General features: G+C 37.0%; 2 protein-coding genes across 4 annotated transcripts in view; one reads left to right on the forward strand and one right to left on the reverse strand.

The window, feature by feature from the left end:
- Window positions 1-7,214: 7,214 nt before the first annotated feature.
- Window positions 7,215-23,333, reverse strand: part of LOC131161851 (uncharacterized) — a 48,823-nt gene continuing 32,704 nt past the window's right edge. For all 3 annotated transcript variants that reach the window (XM_058117834.1, XM_058117832.1, XM_058117833.1), the window contains one exon: window positions 7,215-7,511. In XM_058117834.1, coding sequence (XP_057973817.1) covers window positions 7,432-7,511 — 80 coding nt within the window. In that variant the 3' untranslated portion in view covers window positions 7,215-7,431. The remainder of the gene's footprint in view (window positions 7,512-23,333) is intronic.
- Window positions 10,867-12,979, forward strand: LOC131161847 (uncharacterized). Its single transcript, XM_058117828.1, has 2 exons — window positions 10,867-12,019; window positions 12,118-12,979. The coding sequence occupies exons 1-2, from the start codon at window positions 11,004-11,006 to the stop codon at window positions 12,839-12,841; spliced, it is 1,740 nt and encodes a 579-aa protein (XP_057973811.1). The 5' UTR covers window positions 10,867-11,003; the 3' UTR covers window positions 12,842-12,979.

Here is a 23,333-nt window from a genome sequence, read left to right on the forward strand (position 1 = left end):
TCGAAATCACCCAATATGGTGGTCTGAACACGTGTTTGAATGAAATTTTCTCGTAGGACCATAACCAAATCACGTCGTCCCTCATTGCTAGGGAGATCGTGAATATGATCAGGGGTGATGCATCGACATCAATTGCTACATTGAAAGAGTTCATAGATCGTCGCTTCGGCTATTCGATCTCGTATAAGAAGGTTTTGTTGGGCAACAAAAGGCAATTTCCCAAGTATTCGGTGATTGGGAGATGTCTTATCAAACTTTTCCTAAGTGGATGGAAGCAATGTGCGCATACAATCATGGTACTGTTGTCAAGTGGAGGTGGACTCATATTCCAAGTAGCGAGCACACCGCAACATTTGTATCTATATTTTGATCATTGCAGCATCTATTCAGGGTTTTCGTCACTGCCCTCCCATTATATGTGTGGATGGGACACACTTGTACAGTAAGTACAAGGGTAAACTCCTAATTGCAACGTGCTCGGATAAAAATAGGCAAATATTTCCCCTTGCATTTGTTATTGTTCAAGAGAAAAGTCTGGACAAACGAAATTAGTTTCTGTATTGTCTTCGTTCTATTACTGATAGGGACGACATTTTCCTTATATCAGATAGGCATCCAGTAATTCTCACTGCAATGCAATGCAATCCCGATTGGCAACCACCACGTGCCCACCACCGATTCTGCCTTCGACATGTGGTCAGCAACTTTAGCATGAAAGTACACAATGTCAATCTTAAGCATATAGTTGAGCGAGCGGGAAAGGAGCATCAGGTAAGAAAATTTAACATGTGGATGGAGAGGATATTCGTTGAGGGTGAGGAACGAACGAAGTTATTTTTTGATTAGATCCCTCCTCATATGTGGACTTAATGCCACTACGGTGGAAGAAGGTATAGGAACATAACCACTAATCTGGTGGAATGTTTCAACGTCATCCTGAAAGGCGCTTATAGCCTCCTAATCACGACCCTTGTGCAACTGACATTTTATCGCGTTGCACATTATTTCAATAGCTAATGGGAGGCTGCTCGTAACGCAATATCGGGAGGAAATGCATTCACTCCCCATATATTTCTAGCAATGGAAAGAACAAAGTTGAAGGCGACCGGACATCAAGTCAGGACGTTCAACCGGTCTAGAGGTAGTTTTAGCATCACAACCACATAGTTGGGGCCCCATAAAGAAAATAACTTCCAAACTTTGAGCATTCAGGATAAATGCGAATGCTCATGTGGGAAGTGGAAAGCATTACACTTTCCATACTCCCACCTACTCGCTGCATGTGTAGAGACACGATTGAACGCTATGCAGTACGTTGAGTCATGTTGGAGGACTGCCGAGCACTATGCGACATATGCTGCAGATTTTCATCCGATTATGCACGAGGCGTACTGGTCAGCATCCTCGTTGCCAACTATACAGGAAAATCCTACATATGCTTGACATAAAAGTCAGCCTACGAGCTCCCGTATACACAATGAGATGGACTCAAGGGAAGGTAGGAAGAGGAGCACATGTAGCATATGTCATTAAGAAGGACATAACGGCACAAGGCGTCCAAGAAGGATCCAACCCGTGGATGCAACTGGACCGTCACATTGACTTTGTACGCACTTATAGGACTTTTAGTACACTTCTTCTTTTGTATATATTTATTATATTGCGATGGTGCATTTTGCAGAATCGATCCAAGGTTGTATGATCAGAGCGTCTTGATGATGGACGATGATCACCGAGCCAGCCAAGTGTGGGCCAATGGGCACGCCAACCCCTTGTTCTGCCGAGGGGGCAAACAGTTTGCGGAGCACTGGTTGGAGGCAAACGACCACATCGTCCACTAGATACGCAATGCAGGGTTTTATGGTATTTATCGGATTGCCCATATCTAGCTAGATTGGCATCTCATGACAGCTTTGGTGGAGCGATGGAGATAGAGGGACTAATTCGTAGTACTAATCGTTACATTCTTAAATTTACGTTTCATCTTATACAGATGGAGGGACAACTTGAGGGCGTCGTCGGTTGCGCTACACACATTGCCCTGGTACAGGTTCGAGTTGGACATGCACCGAGAGCATGAGGTATAGTCCAATTGGACGACATTTTTGGTGGGGAGGATGTCGATGCACCCGCTATGCCGCCTCGTTCTCGTCAAGAGACATCATATCAGTTCTCTCCACGTGTGCTTCGCATGGATGATGATTACGCAGTACCTCTTGGCAGAGATGATCCACATACAGGACGACGAAACAGGACACCTATTGCAGATGACCAACAGGGAGAGGGCAGATGCAGACGGCAGTCACCAAGACCCCAGAGACGACCTCACTGCAACACCGAGTAGTGTAGCATTATTTTCATTTCATTTGTATATCATTAATTATTTTTATTTCATTTGTATAACATTGATTATTTTTATTTCATTTGTATATCATTGATTATTTTCATTTCATTTGTATGGCATTTGATTATTTTCATTTCATTTGTACCTTCATGTGTCTTGTGCACACTTTATATAATATTATCAAAATGACATTTAAGAAATAAAAACTTTGAAAAAAAAAAAAGCTTATATGATGTTATCCAACATAAGCACTATGTTTTCATTATGGAATTTAAAAAGTTGTTTCTTGTTTATTTCATATTGAAATTTATACAAAAAAAAAAAACTATTTGCACCATCATATGTTCTATAATGCCTACTTATATTTATCTTAAGTTACCAATCCTTACATTGTGATGCAATTCAAATGTACTTACGGTTTGAAGTTATTTGTATAAATAGACTTTTATGAGCTCTTGTTTATAAGATATTTTCGCACTTTCACGAGTAAAATATGTATGTCGGAGTGAGACGTGAAATATACACAAAAACTGAGGAAGAGAACATGGCTAACCCAAGACCTTAGATTTCCGAATAAAATTTGGTGTATACAATATATGTGTGCATTCTCATAAAAAATAAAATTCTTAAATTTGACTATTGCAATGAATAGCATTTAATCCGTTCATATTGTTTTACGGAGCAGTAAGTAAAAAAAAAAAAAAACTAAAGCATGATAATTGTTAAAGAAGAAACTAAAAAATTTCATGCATATGATTTTTACTTAGTTCTATATGTTTGGATATTAAATTAGATTAAATTCATTCAATTAGATGGAAAAATATTTTATAATTTTTTTTTAAATTATAAATTAAAACACATTTTGAGTTATTAACTTTGAATTAGAATACTTTGTTTTTTTAATTGCGTATAATGCATTTTTAATTTAATATACGCCTGGTGTATCTCATAGGACCAAGTTGTTAGATTTAATTGAAGGAGAAAGAGCATCTGAATGGGCAAAGCAAATCTCGCAGGACCAAGCTGCAAGATTTGCCACACGTCACCTCATGAGTCATCTCCAAAGAAAATCTCGCAATTTGGTCCTGTGAGATTTACTTCACTCATCTTGCCACACATCACCACCAAAAACGCTCCACGTTTAAATCTCGCAGCTTGGGGTTGCGAGATTACATAAGCATTAAACTGGAAAAATTTTTCCTAAACAAAGTATTATTTAATATTTTATTTTAAATTAATAATAAAACGGAAAAAAACTCCATATTCATGCATGGTAACAATGCTACAAAGAATACATAGGGGGCGATGAAGACTTCTATTCCCCACCACACTCATTTATTATCCTTTTACAGGTTAGCTTTCATACCATGAATATCAACACTTATACCTTTATATTAATATGTGCATATAAATATTTATATAAATAGAATTTAAGATTATCGCTCACTCAAGGCATTTTTTAAGAGTATATCTATTTTTCTTTGATTGAGAATGCATGTTATATAATTATATTTATCAATAATTACACATTGATCTTTTGTTTGTGGCAGTTGGTCATCTTGATCATTGTTGTCAAATTGAAGACATTCTGCACTCTAGATATGATCACAGCAGGTGTCCTTGAGACATTCATGCATCTTCTTGCTGCTATTCATAAGAGCATCAAGAGGATGCCTTGTGATCCAGTTTTATGAAGAAGTCAATATTTTGGGATCAATTTTTCTAATTTTACTTTCTTTTTTTTCCTTTTTAGTTTCCCACTTTTTTTTTTGTGTTATGCTTTAATGAGCACTCGTTTTTTTTTTTTTTTATTACAAAGGAACTCCAACCACTATCGAACCCTTTGAACCCCTTGACGCGACACCAAATAAATTATAGACATTATTTTTTGTAATTTTCAAGATTGGCATATGCAAATAAATTGCTACGTATTTAATGTACACTTTGGTGTATAGAATTTATTTTGGTGGGGTTGCTTGCTTCGGCCAACGAAGAAATTTTTGTCAATGAAAAGAAAAATGGACTACCATTTTTAAATCCTTTATTGTGAACGCCACTGCTCGGCTTTCATGGATTTTGTCTATAGATCTTGATGCGTGCATAACATTGTCAAATTACTAATCACGAGGAATATTTTTACAATATATTTTCAAGACTAGCTAGAAGTCGGGGAACTAGAGTGAAGTTCTTGTCATAATGAGCGAGGCAACCAATCGAGTTTTGGAGGGGTGGAACTGTCTTTAAAACTAAAGGCAAGCTTGTTGAGAACAGACAGACAGACTGCTCAATAGGATTCCATTCAAATGAAAAAATTGGATTACTCCCCGCAAACCGTGGACCATTCTCCAAAACCCATAGCATATCTTCTCTTCTAACGACACTAGAAGATAAAAAATTTTAAAGCAAGAGAGTAAATCTCAATAACTTGAATATTCCACCAAATTCTCCAAATTTTCTGTGACTTTACTTCGTTCAAAGTGTAAAAATTGTCCAGTAATCGGTAAGAAATAAAGTGTTGAAATTACACATTCGTATCTGATGTATAGAGTATACGATGAAGTGATAGGCTTGTTACTACATAGCACCAAGAAAGTACTAGAGAAGGCGCACCATAGTAGTTAGAGGCGCGAGACGAGCCGAGGCACAAAGGGTCTTTGAAGCCGAGGCGCGAGCCGTGCCTTCATGAGGTGCACAATTATTAAAATGGTGTAAAATGTCTATTTGGGGTAATTGATATATGAACATACGAATATTAGTAATATTAGAATTTAAAATGCCGAAGAATTCAATTACAAAATTAAAAATTTAGCCCAAAAGCATTAACAATTCAACATAGTTTATCAAAAGAAAAGAGTACAAATCCAAAAATAGTAGCTAAATTTCAATAAAAAAAAATATTATGTATTAATTATAATTTATAAACTCACATTAATTAAACTAAATATAACAAATTAAAAAATAGTAGCTAAATTTCAGTAAAAAGAATAAATATTATGTATTAGTTATAATTTATAAACTTGCATTAATTAAACTAAATATTTAATTAGTAATTACATATAAAGAAGAAGAGGAAAAAGAGTAGCCAAATTTCAATAAAAAGAATAAATGTTATGTATTAGTTATAATTTATAAACTTACATTAATTAAACTAAATATTACAAATTTAAAAACAGTAGGTAAATTTCAGTAAAATAAATAAATATTATGTATTAGTTATAATTTATAAGCTTGGATTAATTAAAGAAAATATTTAATTTATAAGCTTACATATAAAGAAGAAGAAAAAGAGAAGCAGCAGGCAGCAGGCAGTAGGAAGAAGAAGAAGAAGAAGGTAGCAGGAAGAAGAAGAAGAAGAACTCGCGAGGGCTCCTGCTGGTTGGAAACTAAGTTGCGAAGGGTCGTGCTTCTTCAAAATGTCGAAGACGAACTCACGATCCTAGTTCGAAGCTCGAAGACGAAGTAGCGAAGGCTCGCAGACGAGCTCACATTGCTGGTTCGAAGGATCGCGAAGGCTCCTGCTGGTTCAAATGTGCAAAACGAACTCACGAAGGACTTCGAAGGGCCGAGAGGGGCTAGGGCTATGTTCGTTCGAGTCGAATGAGGGCTACGGGTCTGGCTGTGGCTATTTCTCTACTTTAAATGACTAAAAACTCACAAGGCGCGACTCACTGCGCCTGTCGCCCCAGTGTGCCTCATCTCGCCTAGCGTCGCCTCTTGCAGGTCACCTCGCCTCACCTGGTTTGAGGCGCAAGCCTCTTCGCTTCACTGCGCCTCAGGCGTGCTTTTAACTACTATGAGGCGCACATTATCTTAAGAGAGGGACTCAACATCAATCTCAACATGCTCCTCGACACCCCACTGAAAAGATTTCACTTCGTACTACCATTCATCTTTAAACCCCCCCCCCCCCCCCCCCCCCCCCCCCCTCCCTCAAAAACACAAAGCTTAATACAATTTAAAATACAAAAAAGTTCCCTAGTTCCCCTACCACAATTCTGGTGGATAACAAACAAACAAGAGGAAACACCCTTAAATTTTTTTTCCCTACTGTTTCTGCTTTTACGAAAGGAATCTAGATAGCACCTCAACAACTATGACCAAAAGATGAGTGGAAATGGTAGCTTTTTTGCTTTAACTCGATCCAGCAAACGCAAAAGACTTTCAAAATCTATCCATTGATGATGATGATGGGAAAATGATATAAAAGAAATACAAAGTCCAGCTGATTGCATGGAATGCACATTTGGTACAAAGAAAATAAAATCAAATTTGTTATTTCTATGTATCCTCCATTTAATTTTTCATCTTTTTTTCATTCCCACCTCTTTCCATTCCACGAATCAACCTTGATGTCAAGAATCCTTAATATTTACCACCTCATTTTTTTATTTTTTTTTTGGCATATAACATGATAAAAATTGCATTAATAACTCAAATTACCTAAATCACACAGCAGCTGAAAGCTTGCCATATAATCATCCCCATAAGCCAATTATAAAGCTCTAGGCTTTCATCTCCAAAGGATTTCCTCCCCGCCTAAAAGATTAACAATTTCCTTAAGTTGTTTTGATTTGCAGATGGAATGTCAGTAGGAAGGGAATGGATTGAAAATTTGAATATAAGGCATGACGAAATCCCCTCAATTCCATTCCATTCATACGTAGCAAAAATGCAAGTAATGTTCTCTTACTGCACCAATATGTTTCCATCCCCTTCCAAGTCAGAGATTTCTTAACCATGCAACTAGGAACGCTTAAACTCCTACTTCCTGAAAACCACATATTCCATAACCCTCAATTTTACAACAGGATGAAATGTAACAATTGCCTCGCAGGAAAGCCTGCTGATGAACCTCCTCGCTCCCCATGAGGGTGCAAATTTTCTAATTGAATTTCTGTCTAAATCTTCTTGACAGGTTAATCAGAAATCATAATACAGCCAAATGCACGAGTTCATACACCAGCCAAAAAATTAGTTGGCATCTCTTATCAATTCTCTATATCAAAATGCAAAAAATTATCAATGTACAACCCTCAAACTAGATTTAGAAACTGCAATATTGACTACAAACAGAAGAAAGGATACATTTAAAATATCTTCCACTTCTGCTGCAAAGACCCACAAATTGTAAAGATGCACCAGGCAGCGCTCAATGGATAATCTGAAACTGCAAAATTAGGAAAAATAAGGAATCACAGTTGTCAGGATCAAATTCATTCATCGTTCTTAGCACTAGGCAAAAACACAGGAGAAAAATTAAATGTCTCAGAACACTTATACAATGTTCTATGACCACTGTGCACAATTACTGCTACCATTTATACAAAACGAGGTGAGAGAATTATGTATTTAGCAACATCAAAACCTAGAGTGCAGATCTGTGATTAAGATAATAACTTGTTCGATATTGTGCCAATCAATAGCTGGATTCCACTAGGCTTCTCGTCAAAACAAAGTGCCTCAGAGCCAAACTAATTTACTATTGTGCAGCAACAAGACTATAGAGCCAAACTTGTGCATGTAGCGACATCAAAGCTGGAGAATAAGTTTGTAATTGCAAACATGACTTTTTAAACATTGCACCCACTAGGGCTACTGTAAATGGCATGAGAGAGAAAAATTGCCATCTGCACTCTTGAATTGAAGATTTTACAAGACCGCCCTATTTAAGAAGGGTGAGGAAAATTACAATGAATGAATATTAGGATAATTGTGTATCAAAAATGAATTATTTTAGAAGTTCAACAGCACAAAAGGCTTCAAAGTGTGTCACATAAATTGCTTTTATTAAGGGCTTATTCACCATGCACACCAAGATCAAGAAAATCCCCTCTAGGATACAGTCAAGCAGAGCCAGTACTTAAATTGTAACTTCATAAGTTTAAGCACCTACATTGTGCCTCATGCTCATGCCAACATGCATATGCAAAGTGTAAAGCATATCATCGAAGCGCCACATTACATCCCACATGCAGTGTGGGCTGTGTGATACACCATTGTTACAGGATTGCACCCATGGGAGGCCTACCCTTAACCAAAGACAAATGTGTAGAGTGCTCGTGCATATAAGGCAATCAAAATTTTCTTCCTTTTCCTATATCGGATAAGTCTTATTGCCACCTTTCCGTCTTTAAAATTTAAAAACAAGGTTTCATTATGAAAAACTTAAACATTGAATACTATAGAAGGATCAGATCCATGGTTTTAAATAACGGCCGTTACGTAACGTAACGGCCGATACGTAACGTAAATCAAGGACTCCGAAACCGATCCGGGCCGATAATGCGGTTCGGAAAAAATTCACAGCCGTAACGGCCGTTACGTCTCCGTAACGGTCCGTAACAGCCGTTACCCCTACGTTACACTCCGTAACAGTCCGTTACGGACCGTTACATACCGACAACTTGCAGAATCTGCTTTCTGCTGCGCAGCATTCCTTTCCCCCTTTCCCGAGTCCCAAGCACCCATCTACCATTCAATCTACCTAAATCTAACATTCAAAAACAAAAATACTTACTTGCAGTTTTGTTGGCCGAGCCGCTGAAGCTATAAGATGGCTTCACGCCTTCACTCCTTTGAAGCCTGAGTTACTCATCTTCGCAGCCTTCGTTTCCTGAATCCTGAACCTAACAAAGTTCTTCGAAGCTTGAGAGTGGCCGAACGAAGGCAGCTTCATCCGCCACCGCCAGTCGTCGCACTCGCCGCCACCAGCCAGCCCTCTACCAGTCGTCGGCGTCGTCGCACTCGCAGCCACCAGCCAGCCCTCCGCCAGTCGTCGCACGAAGCTTCGAGGCTTCGAGGCTCCTCCATCCTCCGAGTCGCCTCCCCTCTCTCGGTCTCACTCAGAGTCTCAGACTCTCTGCCCTCTGCTCATCTCGCGTATGAGATAAGCTTTATTTCAATAACACTCAACACCCACAACCACATTTTAAATATTTTATTATGTTTTTTTTTTTAATTATAATTTATTGTAAGTAATGTTTGTTAAATTGAATTAAAAAAAAAAAGAGTAATTTAATAGAGTAAAAAGCTTTAAAATTTCAGATTCATTTAATATGCAAATTGGTTCCTAAACAATTTAAGCATGTCATATTCTGTTTTGATTAACATACTTTTATTCATTCTTTACGTATTCTTTCTTTCCTTTTGGTTTCATTGCATATAAAATATATATTATTTTAAAATAAATGACTATGACATGGCATTCCAAAAATATGGAGTGGACAATTTCTCATGTTCTATTTCTATGCTATTTTATATTTGTGAGTAAAACAACATTTTGCATAATTATTTCCCCTAACAGCATTTTTTTTGTTGTAAATTATTATATTCATATACAATATCAATTTCATTTATATGGTATCGCATTAACATTTTTTGAAAGCTGACACCGTTAGAAATAGACTAATAGTATTATGGTTACAGACTTCCAAGATACAACATTAGTACAAAAAATACTCTTTTCTAGTCTTATGCCTTGCCTATAGATGCAGCTCTTGTTTTTTTTTTCTTTTCAAAGATCAGAAATCTCCCACATCTTAAACTTTTTATTATGTTTTTTTTTTAATTATAATTTGTTGTAAATTATGTTTGTTAAATTGAATTAAAAAAAGAGTAATTTAATAGAGTAAAAAATCAAAAAATAGTAATAATTATGTAAAATAAAATTTTCTTAATTTATAAATATTTTAATTGTCTTATATTTTTTGAAAGGTAATTAGGAAAATTTAGTTTTATCACATATTTCCTATTTATAAATATTTTTTAAGTTTTAAAATATCATTTTGACGTTAAATTTAAAATTAGGTAAAATAAATCGTTACATGATCTATTTTTTGTTTTTCAGTTATCAAATAAAGTAAAAATTGATAACTTAATAAAAAACATTTTAACCTAATAGTTAATATATTAATAATTCAGATTTTTGCTAATTACTAGTTTACTACTAGAATTTGTAGAAAAATTTTATTTTAATCCATAAATTGAGAAAATGCTTAAAAAATTAAATAGAAAATTTATACTGTATGGATCTCTATTAGTGATGCTGTGATGTATATAAAAGTAGAGCAAGTTTTTTCCACCTTTAAAATTACAATGTTAATTTCTTATAGTTATAAATAAAAATAAAATCAAGTTAAAAAAATAATGAAAATACCTTTTTAAAGATAAAGGAATATATTTTTTTGTAATAAAATATCTAATATTTTAATCCATATACTGAGAAAATGTTTAAAAAATTAAATAGTCAATTTGTAATGTATGGATCTCTATTTGTGATGCTATGATGTATATGAAAGTAGAGCAAAAATCTTTTTCACCTGTTAATTTCTTATAGTTATAAATGAAAATAAAATCAAGCTATAAAAAATAATGAAAATATCTTTTTAAAGATAAAGGAATATATTTTTTTTGTAATAAAATATCTAATATTTTATAATTTTGTTTATTTATATATAAAAATAATAAACATTACTTATTATTTTTAATCAAATATTATACTTATTTTTACGTAATAAGTATTTAAAATTAGGACTATTTAGTACTTATTATTTAATATTTACTAAATTACTAATTATATTATTCCTGTCATTGTAGGAAGGTTGTAACTTTGTATTTTCTTTATATTTTGTGTAGAGATCATCAAATTAAGTCTATCAATATGTCACGTGATAGAGGAAATGAAAACTTACCTAGTGAAGATATTGGATGGCATTTTGGTACTGCGGTAGACGGTAATAGACATGTTATTATGTGTAAGTTATGTGGGAAGATAATCAAAGGGGGCATTACACGCTTGAAACAACACTTGGCACATAAAAAGGGTCAAGTAGCTGGATGCTCAAATGTGACCACACAAGTAAGAGAACAAATGATGAAACATCTACAACAGTATGCTGAGAAGAAAAGAGATAAACAAAAAAGGCAAGAAGAAGCAGAAGCCCAAATTAGAGGAGATTTTGAGAATTTCAGCGATGAAGAAGACTTGGAAGAAGAAAGTATGAGATTCGCTCGACAAGAAAGCATGCGATCACAACAACAATGGGAAGAGAGACAAAGATTTCGAGCAAGAACAACTGGAAGGGGTAATATTTATGAAGAGGGAGGTGGCTCTGGCAGTGGTGCTACCAGTGGTTTCAATAGAGCAGGAGCTCGATCTTATAGTGGTCGAGAAGCTGGAGGTAGTGGACGACAATGGATCAATCCTGATGCCCCTGAAGCTAGACTAAAGGCAATGGATCCTATTTTAGAAAGAAGCAAGAGTGCGAAACAACCAAAACTCAACACAAAGTTACTGAAAGGTTTAAGAAGTAAATTAGGAAAAGCGGTTGGAAAATTCCTAATTTATAATCGGATTCCAGCGAATGTAGCTGACTCTCCATTTATGCAACCTATGCTTGATATTGCTGCAGAGGTTGGAAAGGGGGTGAAGGGTCCATCACCCTATGAGATATCTGAAATTTATTTGGAGCAAGAGTATCAAGAAATGAAAAATTATATAGCTTCTTTTGCTGGAATTTGGAAGGAAAGAGGTGTAACACTTATGTGTGATGGTTGGTCAGGACCAACTAGAAAACACATTATAAACTTTTTAGTTTATTGCGATAGAGGCACCGTGTTTCATAAATCAGTTGATGCCTCTGATGTGCCAAGCAGAACAGCTGAATATTATTTCAGGTAATTTTCTAATTTTAATTGTATATGCAAATAGTATTATGGACTTGCATGTTTTTAATTAAATAGTAGTAATTATTGAATTTATAATTTCATTTCAGATTAATGGATGAGGTGGTTGAAGAAATTGGAGAGGAGAATGTTGTCCAAGTAGTGACTGATAATGAAGCTGCAATGAAGGCAGGAGGAAAATTATTAATGCAGAAGAGGCCCAATCTCTATTGGACAGCATGTGCAGCTCATTGCATAGACCTTATTCTTGAAGATATTGGTAAGAAAAGTAACGTGAAGAAGGTCTTAGAAGATGCAAGAACAATAACCTCATTTATTTACAACCACACATGGACAGTGAATTTCATGAAGAAATTCACAAATAATAGAGAGTTACTTCGCCCTGCCATCACTCGATTTGCCACAAATTTCATTGCTTTGGAGACTATTGTCAGGCATAAACAAGCACTAAGGGAAATGTTTACATCTGATGCTTGGAAAAATTCAAGGTTTGGAATGACAAAATCAGGCCCAGCATATGATTCAAAGAAAATTATCTTAGGCAAAGAGTTTTGGCAAAAGGCCTCTGATATAATTAAAGTGCAAGAACCCTTGGTGAAAGTTCTTAAATTGGTTGATGGTGATGAAAAACCAACCATGGGCTTCATATACGAGGCAATTGATAGGGCGAAGTTGGCCATTCAAAAAGATTGCCGGTTTTACAAAGACTATTGGAAAATTATTGACAACCGGTGGAGTTTTCAGTTGCACCAAGATTTGCACGCTGCTGGTAAGTGTAAATCAAATACAATTTCTTATTATTTTAACTTTTAAATTATGCATGGTTGCATTAGAAAACTATTGATTAATATGTTTCTAAATTTAATTGTAGGGTATTTTTTGAACCCACAATTTCTTTATGGTGCCCCACCCTCTCCTGAAGTTGCTAGAGAAGTCATGGATGGAGTTAAAAAAGTGATAACCAAGTTGGTACCCGATATAGATACTCAAATTCGGGCTATTAATCAAGTAAGTATTGGTTCCATTAAATTGAATAATGAATTGTTCTAGTATTTAATAATACTTTTAAGAATAATTATTAATATATCTAATTAATTAATTATATTTCACAATCATCCTTTTTTAGTTGTTGCTATATCGAGATAGGCAGGAGACTTTTGGAACCCCGTTGGCTCAAAGGGCAGTAAAACAAACAAATCCTGGTAAATATGGCTATATAGCTAAATAATAGAGAATTACTCTATTTTCTCTCTTTGTGTTCAAATTTGACTTTTGAAATACGCTATACTAACATAAAACTCTTTTTAATTATTCATGCAGCTGAATGGTGGATTCATTATGGCTTGTGTGCTCCTGAGCTCCAAAGAATAGCAATTAGAGTTCTTAGCCAGACCACATCAGCTTCGAACTGTGAGCGTAATTGGAGTACCTTTAGCCTCATCCATACGAAAACAAGAAATAGATTAAAGTACATGAGACTACAAAAACTTGTTTTCGTACATTACAACATGAGGTTAAAGTTAAGACGTACAATGAGAAGAAGCCAACGAGAAATTGAAGAGGGTTTCAATCCTATCAATTTGGACTACATTTTCGAAGAAGATGATCCTTTAAGTCAATGGTTAGAGGAGAGAGAGACACCACTACTCGACGGTCAGGACAATTCAAATTGGTTAAATGAAGAGGTTGGTGGTACTACAGAAGGAGGTGATCAACCACCAATAAACGCGCATGATGATTCAAGTTCAAGTCCTGAACGCACACAAAGTGATGACAATCTTGGTTTGAGCCCACCAAGTGATGATGATGGTAATAGTGGTGCTGGAGCTGGGGTTGGGGGGGGTGGCAGTGGTGGTGGTGGAGGCGGCGGTGTAGAATATAATTATGGATATGATACAGGGACATCATTTGGAAGGGATATATATCCTTCTGATCCTTATGGACTACATGACATACCTGAAAATTATGACTTGGGTATTCCTCCAGGGAACCAATCTTCACAACCCAGGAGAAGGAGTGCTCGTGGTGACCCTAGCGATTCTACAGAAAATTCATATGGTGTGGTTCGTAGTTTTGGCGACTTTGGTTTAGATGGTTCATCATCACAATCATATGGATCTCATCCAGCATATCCACATTATGCATCTCGTGACTCACATTTTTATCCCAGTGGATCAGGAATCTCAGGATCTAGTGAGTCTTCTTCTACACACTACCCAGAGCCAGCCCCTGCCCCAACTTATAGACATTATTCAGGAGAATTTTCATCACCAGTACATTTTCAAGAGCAACAACAAAATGACGCAAACTTGGGTTCATTTAACTATGTATTTCCACAAGGATGGGGAGATAATTTCCCATCCCAATCTCAAGATACAGATGCAAATTATGAAGACCCTCCACGTCATTCTTTTTGGTGGTGACATGTGTTATGTTATAAATTTGTAATATTGTATTCATGTATTTTCAACTATTTATTGATATTTGATATTAATCACTTTTTAAATTCATGTATATGTAATCACTGTAATGTGTATATTGAGTATTAAGTCTATTGAGTATTGATTCATTTTTAGTAACTTTATGACTTTAATTAATTGATTCTTACATTTCTACATCTTTTTACTCATTAAACTAATGTAAACTATAAAAAAATATGATTTTTTTTGTAAACAGCGCACTAAAATTAATATAAAAATCATAATGCCTATTAAAAAGCATTTGTAGAGTGAATGAAAGCCTGCAAAATTCATTAAAAATCATGTATTAATGGATTTCATGCTTATTTTTTAATTTTGGCATGGTTGTGCATGTGTGAAAAAAATTCACGACCGTTACGCCCGCTTCCCGTTACGTAACACCCGCGTCTCCCGCGACCCGCGACACCCGCGACCGTTTCGCGACGTTACCCGCGACCGCGATTTCGAACCATGATCAGATCCAAAAATTCTTTCTACCAATGTTTTGCAGCTTTCTAACCAACTAAAATAATGGTAAAATTATATGCCCTAAATCTGTAGGACAGCGATAAATGACCTCACTCCTTGTTTGCATGACAATCTCCAAAATAATTTCTAACGGCAATCTACACAGAGAAACTGCACCACCCAACCAGCCAACACCAACCATCCGTACCCCCACCACCAAGATCATTTTTTCCTTCTATGTCAACTGTTCAAATCTATTCATTTTTGCAATGCTTAGCCCCCAATTTTTTGTGGCAAAAAAATCATGCCGCTAAAGTTATAACAAAAGGCCTTTTTTTAAAGTGCCACAGTCAATATATATTTGTTATTGGTTACTTTGATTATATAGCATTATTAGTGTGCTAGTGCTATGTACATAAGCTTGAGTTAGAAGGGTATTATGTTATGGTCATTGGTATATACTTGACATAATATTATAAATATAGGGAGAGACCAATCATGGTGATTAGATATTCTATTTTACTCAATACTTCAACATGGTATCAAAGCAAGATCCGATATAAACCCTGCCGCCCAACCAAATGCTAACCTAATCGCCCTATGCAAATCTACCATTATAAGAGGATCACCCGTACCCCTAGAGATTAGAAACAAATCCAGAGGTCGCCAGAAAACACAGCAGTCACCAAAAACATCCTGGACAGCACTGCCCTTATCAAAATCTCAAGAACCATTCCATATGTCACGAAACCAATATCATACCCAGTCACAAAACCCTTCAATCTAAATCGCATGAAATTTCATTGCCAGAAGAAGTCCACGCACCACCACGTGCCAGCCAACTACTGGCAGGTACATCCCCATCCGCCAGCACGTGAGACATCCTCCCAGCCTATTTCTGCTCCATTTTGATCCAAAATGGCTTAAATCCTTCCATAGGCTATAATACCAAGTTGTTGGTCATGTATTTTGTTCAAAGATCCAACCTTTTTTCGATTGTTCCCTGGTGAAAATTCATTAGTTGCTGTTCAGAACTACTAAGTCCATTGGTTGGCCCCTTGGGGCATTGGCAGTGTTTATGTGCTAATTCCCGGGAGCTATGGCAGTGTTATTTTAGGTTGATGATACAAATTTGTGGTTGTTTTTGTGGTCCACCTTGTCTGTGGTTGTTCTGGTTGTTCTAGCCGTTAAGATCCAACTTTTTTCAATTGTTTGCTCATGGCAATTCGTTAGTTTCTGTTTGGAACTATTGAGGTCATCAGTTGGTTCCTTGGAGCAGTGATAGTCATTGTTTGCGAATTTTTGGGTACTAAGGCAGTTTTCTGTTAGGTTGATGATGTCTCATTCGTGATTGTTTTGCGGTCCACCATGTGTGTAGTAGTTCTAATTGTTCTGGCCTTTCACCTTGTTTACCATTGGTCTCATTTCCAAGTGTTGGGATGGAGTCCATGAATCCCAAAAGAATGTCCTCTTCATCATAGCTGTAGATAACCACCAAAGAGTTAGATGAGAAGAATTATGCTCAGTGGTCAAAGGCTGTTAATATCTTTTTGACAGGCTTAGGTGAATCTAAACACTTATTCCAATTTGAGCCCTCTGATGATAAATGGAACGACGTGTGGATTCAAGAAGATGCATTGATTGTCCCCCCTATGTGGAACTCGATGGAACCCCAAACTACACGAACATTTGGATGTATGCAAGGAGATCTAGGATTGTGTCAAGCTCCTATATTCTCATAACGTTATGCGTATGTACAACCTCTTTAGAGCACTTTTAGCTGCAAGAGGGACACTGGACTGTACTTTGCAAAGATGAGTGTATTATTGTGCAACCCATAACTGCTAATGTGTTGATGTTCACAAGGTGCAGTAGAAGTAGCATAAGACAGTTCATTGGGTTTTAGCAGGTTTGAAACTTGAGTTTGAGGCAATCCAATCCCAAATTCTTGGTAGTGCAAAGTTGCCATCTTTCTCTGATGTTTATTCTCGCATTCTTCGTGCTTCTTTTGACACACATTCCCCAACCCTTGCATTTAGTGTTTCAAACCCTAGCTATGAGAGGACTGCTTTTGTTACACAAGGTGATTCTAGTTTTCAACCAAGCAATCACAAAAGTTCTCAGGGTGGTTCAAATGGTTGTGGTAGAAGAGAAGGACGAGGTAGAGGCCCTCCTTACAAGTGTGCTCATTGAGTACGAGGAAGTCATATGATTGAGCAGTGTTGGGATCTTCACGGTAAACAACCTCTCATCGCCCATGTAGCCACCACAGATTCCATCCTTTTGAGCTTTAGTATTGAGCAGCATACTAAATCTGTCAAAGGAATAGTATTCCAAATTCCATCCGTAACACCCATCCCAACAAGCTTCCCTTCCCATTGCATCTCTTGCTTAGATAGGTAATAGCTTGCCTATCGTCGTATTTCTTGCCCTAGTTCTTGGATTATAGATTCAGCCACTATAGATTGAATAGCAAGTATACCTAATTTCTTTTATAATGTCCAATATTCTGAGAGCCTACCTTGTGTTACCTTTTCTAACGAGTCCACTACTACTATTAAGAGAATAAGGATAATAAATCCCAATTCCTCTGTTTATATTTCTTTTGTTTTGCATATTCCCGAGTTCCCTTTCAATCTTATGTTAGTTAACAAGATTACCAATCCATGATTGTTTAAAAACAATCTTTCCTGACTCTGTTGTCATTTAGACTTATAAGATGAGGAAAATGATTAGTGAAGGACGTGAAGCGGTGGACTTTTAACACCTTGGGTCGCTATCTCCTTATATCGGCGCAGCATTGTTGCTACACCACCCCAAATTCAGTGTCACCTTATCATCCTTCCTTGGAAAAGTTAAAAAAACTAGTTCCTACTTTCATTTTTGTGCCTGGTCTTGAGAGCTTGAGTCTTGTCAGTTGGAAACGCATCATCATGTTTCATTCGCTTTTCAAGCCAATAAATAGGCAGCAAGCCCTTTAGTGTTACGAAAATCATTTGATGTTTGGAGTCCTAGTTAGGTTGTGTCCAAGTTGGGTTTCAATATTTTTTCACTTTGTTGATGACTATTCAAGGATGACTTGGCTATATTTAATAAAAGATTGTTCTGGGTCATTTCATATTTTTTGTGCCTTTCCTTTAGAAACAAAGACCCAATTTTGGTTTACCTATTCAAATACTAACAGTGATAATGCCCAAGAGCACTTCAGTATCCAATTCACTACTTATATGACTCAATCAGGTATTGTTCATTAGTCACCATGAGCCCACACTCCACAGCAAAATGGGGTTGCAAAGAAGAAAAGTAGACATGTCCTTGAAGTCACCTATACCTTAGTTCATCATATGCATGTTCCTTGAGTGTTTTGGAGTAATGGTGTGCTCACTACAACAAAATGCCATCCTATGTTCTTGTTAATAAAATTCCCTAATCCATTCTCTTCTCAAATGCTCCTTTGTTCTCTTTACCGCCTCGTATATTCAAGTGTGTCCTTTATTGATCAATTACCCACCCCCCACCCCCCAAGGTGGATAAGTTGGATCCTCATGTTATAATGTGTCTTTCTCGACTACTCGTGTACTCAAAAGGGGTATCATTGTTATAGTCTCTGCATCACTTTTTTGGCTTTATCGTTGTTACCTTCTTTGTGACAACACCATACTATTCATAGTCCTAGAGATCTTCTAACCCCGATGAATCTCTTCCTCAACCTAATCTTTCAAATTCTAGTTTATTATCTCTGGCCAATCATCTACCTGTCTCTACGTAGTTTGAGTCCTCCTCATCACCTCGATCACCCTAATTTGTAGGTGTATTCATGATGGCTGCTCAAGGGAGGAGATCCCCTTCCAACTTCTACTACAACTTTTTTGGTTTCCTTTTAAAAAGATCCCACTTTCCACAAAGTTGATCCTCATATTGTTGTCCGAAAAGGCAAGGCACATGCACACCACATCCCATATCTAATTGTTTGCTATGACTTCTTATCACACTCATATTTTTGTTTTTCTAGTACTCTATCTTACGTTGTTCTTCCTAAATCTATTTTTGAAGCTTTAGCTCACTCTGGATGGAGGACTACATTGGTTGAAGAGATGCAAGCATTAGAGGACAATGATACATGGGAATTGGTATATCTTCCTCTTGGTAAACCTATGGTTGGTTGTTGTTGAGTAAATACAGCAAAAATCAACCTAATGATTTTGTTGCTCGTTTGAAGGCCCATCTTGTTGCTAAGGGATATACTTAGGTGTATAGTTTCGATTATTTAGAGACATTCTCCCTAGTCACCATCTCTTTAGGCATCATTTGTCATTGGCCTCTGATTAAATGTGAAGAATGTATGATGATTTTCAAAAGGAGGTCCACCCACTTAGTTTCTTGAAGGCAAATTATATTAATTTTTCTTCTAATCATTGTATCCACAACTTTCATGCTTTTAGCCATAAGTGTCCCTATATTCCAAGTTGTTAATCTAATCCTAGTTTCCTAAACTAACTTCTTTACTTGCCCGCATCCAGAATGATGCAAGAACCCTCACATATTTGACACCCTACCTAGGCACTGACACAGCGCATCACTTCGGGGCAACGACCTAGCCCACCCTCGCCCACTTTTGGCTAGACACAGGTGGTGCAAGTGTAAAACATCACTCGTAGGGGACACCCCAGCAAATATTCAGTAAGGATTCATATTATAGTGATCTGACAAATTTTACGTTAGTTGTCAGCACCTAACGCAACCCTCCTCCCTTAGCTCGCCCTCCTAACAACATCCCAAACTAACTAAATGGACCCTCTTATTCCCACCAACACATCTCTCATAATCTTCTCCAACTTCCCAGACACCCTAGGTGGAATTCTGAAAAGGGATAGAAAATAAATAGGAATATTAGCTAAAGAGGCACAAATGAGAGTGATTTTACCCCCTAGTGAAAGACAAGCCCTCTTTCACCCCTTTAACCTTTTCCCCACTCTCTCAATCACTATGCCCTAAAAAACATTTGATCAAGGGTTACCCAATAAAGGAAGACCTACATAAGAGAAATGTCAAGCCAAAGACTCACAACCTACTAAAGTTCTAAAACTCCCAAGCTCCCTACTACTCAAATTAATACCGAGTATACCACCCTTAGAAAAATTTATCTTTAGCTTTGAGATTTTCTCAAAAAATGTAAGCAATGCAAGAACCTTCCAGAATTTCACATCATTATTCTCAAGGAACAAGATAGTATCGCCAGTAAACTAAGATGAGACACCTCTGCCCCCACACCCTCCCCTCCTGTAGACAGACCACTAATAAACCCCACATCCTGGGCACGAGAAATCATCATGCTAAGAACATCTACAACTAGAGTAAACAAGAAAAGGGATAAAGGGTCTCCTTGCCTTAACCCTCTTGAAACACCAAACCAATCCCTAGGCAACTCATTAACAATCACCAACATATTAACAGAACTGAGACACCCTCTTATCCACTTGCGCCAAAGATTCCCAAAACCCTTTTTCTACTTAAATTCATCCAAAAAACCCTAGTTGACCATGTCATATGCTTTTCCAAAATCTACTTTAAAAACCACCCCCTTTTTGCCTCTCCTCCTTGCATCCTCTACCACCTCATTTGCTACTAGAATTGCATCTAAGATTTGTCTCTCTTTCACAAAAGCAGAATGGGCAAAAGATACTATATCCCCCAACATCTCTTTCAACCTCCTCAAAAGAACCTTAAAAAGCACTTCATAAACACTAGTGTTAAAGCTTGATATACATTGTTGGCCCAACCTAACAGCTTAAGCTTTTAGGTAAAGTGATAATTTAACATGGTAGCAAAGATGGTTAATAAGGAGGTCTTGGGTTCTAGTCTTGTTGCCCATGCTTATTATGTGGTGTTTAAAAAATTATTATATTCCTTGTAATGGGAGTTATTTATTATATGTTAATCTCTCCATGTGCTATCAGGCTGCAAGTGCATGAGTGTTAAAGCTTGATATGCATTGTTGCCCCATAACTCTTGCTTAAGCTTTTAGGTAAAGTGGTATTCTAACAACTATTAACAAAACTAATAGGCCTAAAATCCTTCACCCTCATAGATCTAACCTTTTTTGGGATGAGAGGAATGAAAGTAGAGTTGATGCTTTTACATGCCACTCCTCCCCTATGGAACTCCTCGAAAAACTTCATAATGTCCTATTTCACCACTTCTCATCTATCCTAGAAGAAAGCCATTGTAAAACCATCAAGACATAGTGCTCTATTTTATCCATATCAAAAATTGCCCTTCTTTCTCCAAATCAAAAGATTGCTCTAACCACTTCGCTTCCTCAACCCCAATTGACTCCAATTTAACCCAACCACCATTAACCTATTCTTACACTCATCACTATACAAATCTTCTTAAAAAATCAGGTAATCCCTTCCCTAATTTTCTTATTATTTCTCATCATCCTACCGCCTCTACCTCTAACTCCTTAAATAAGACTTTTCCTCCTCCTCCCATTTGCCACCCTATGAAAAAGCCAAGAATTACAATCCCACTCTTTAACCTAATTAACCCTCGACTTTTTCCATCAACTTCTCTCTTCCCTCAACAAAAGCACATCAAGATCATTATTATGGCGAACTCTTTTCTTTCTATCTTCCTCCCCCAAAAGTCCCCACTCCGCCAATCTATCCAAATTATTTATCTCCTCCAAAATATTGTTTTTTTCTCTCCTTAATATCCCCAAACACTTCTCTACTCCATCTCTTAAGCTTACATTTGACAAAATTCAGTTTCCTCATAATCTTAAAACGCTCCCACACCTGAATAGAACACTCTTTCCACCAAGTTTCAATATTATCACAAAAAGAAGGGTGAGAAAGCCACATATTCTCAAACCTAAAAGGTGTCAGTCCCCACTCAATAGGATTAGAATCCAAGGGTATTGGGCAATGATCAAAAGGTAGGTCTAACTAACACCTCTTGCACAATATTCAGAAATCTTCCCAAGTATCACTAAAAAGAAATCTATCAATGAGTCAATGCTTTTCCATCCCCACTAGTCATCCAAGTGAAATTACTATTATTCAAAGGAGCATCTCTCAACCCACTATCCCTAATGAAGGAGACAAAAGATCTCATACTACCGGTCACCCTCGAACCCCCTAAGTTATCCCTAGAAGTTCTAATAGAATTGAAACACCCCCCCCCCCCCCAAAAACCACCCAAGAAGGACTGCAATGGCCATACAATCTAGCAAACTCTTCAAAAAACACTCCTCTGGAAATGTATCATAAGGCCATAAGGAGAAGTAAACCACCAATACCCCAACCCCCTTGATCTCAAGTAGTATAGACAAAGAGGAACCTAAAACACAATCCTTACAAGACATAACTCTAGTATCCCAAGCCACAATCTACCCCCTAAGGCTCCTGAGGAGAGAAGAGACACCCAATCCTTAAAAATTGGATCCCAAATAATCCTAAAAACAAAGTAATCAACCTCGCCTAGTTTAGATTCTTGCAAAAACAAGATTTAAGGGTTCACTTTATTCAATAGATCTCTGCGAACTCTCCTTTTTCTAATCCCCCTTGGCCTCTAACATTCCAAGATAAAATCTTCATTTGGCAACATTCTCAACCCCCCAACATCTACCTCCTTTCTCATAGTTCACTAAGGCTGCTAATCTAACTAATTCTCTACTTAACTTATTAGCCTTTTTCCTCTCCCCTATCCCCTCCTAATCCCCAAATGCAACCCAAATCATCAAAAAGTTCTTGGGCAACTAGGTATTCTATCTCATCCCCTAGTATATCATAAATATTTTGGTCTCCCTCATATTCTAACTCCTTAAGACACTTTAGTAAATTAGAGTTAATGTTTTCGAGATATTTACTTACGGTAGTTGCAATATTCCCCACGCTCGCTCCTAGATCATTGCTGCCCAAATCCTTATTCAATGGAGAGTAACTTATCCCCTTCCCTGCACTTCTTCTTCCTCTTCCTCTTTTCAAGAATATTGATTATTGGATTCAACAAGAGCCCTTCTTCTTCTACATTGCTTTTGCATTTAGGATATTTTGGCATTTTAAATTCTAATATTATTATTGATGTGTTCACATATCAATTACCCACCAAATCGGCATTGTACACAATTATAGTAATTGTGCGCACCACCTTCAAGAGGAGCACACCTACACCTCAAGCCTCAGCTCCAAGTATACTTTGCACCTTGGTGCGCCTCGCGCCTTTGACTACTATGCTCTCAAACACAGTTGGAGCCTCTTCCATCTTGCTATCAAGCACCTATTTCGCAGCATCTCTAGTTCTCCCTCTTCCCTCTTGTTCCCCTTTATCTTCTTCGTCATTTTGTAATTCCTCCAACTGAGTCATTGACCTCC

The sequence above is a fragment of the Malania oleifera genome, chromosome 8, assembly GCF_029873635.1.
Source record: "Malania oleifera isolate guangnan ecotype guangnan chromosome 8, ASM2987363v1, whole genome shotgun sequence".
NCBI lineage: Eukaryota > Viridiplantae > Streptophyta > Magnoliopsida > Santalales > Ximeniaceae > Malania > Malania oleifera.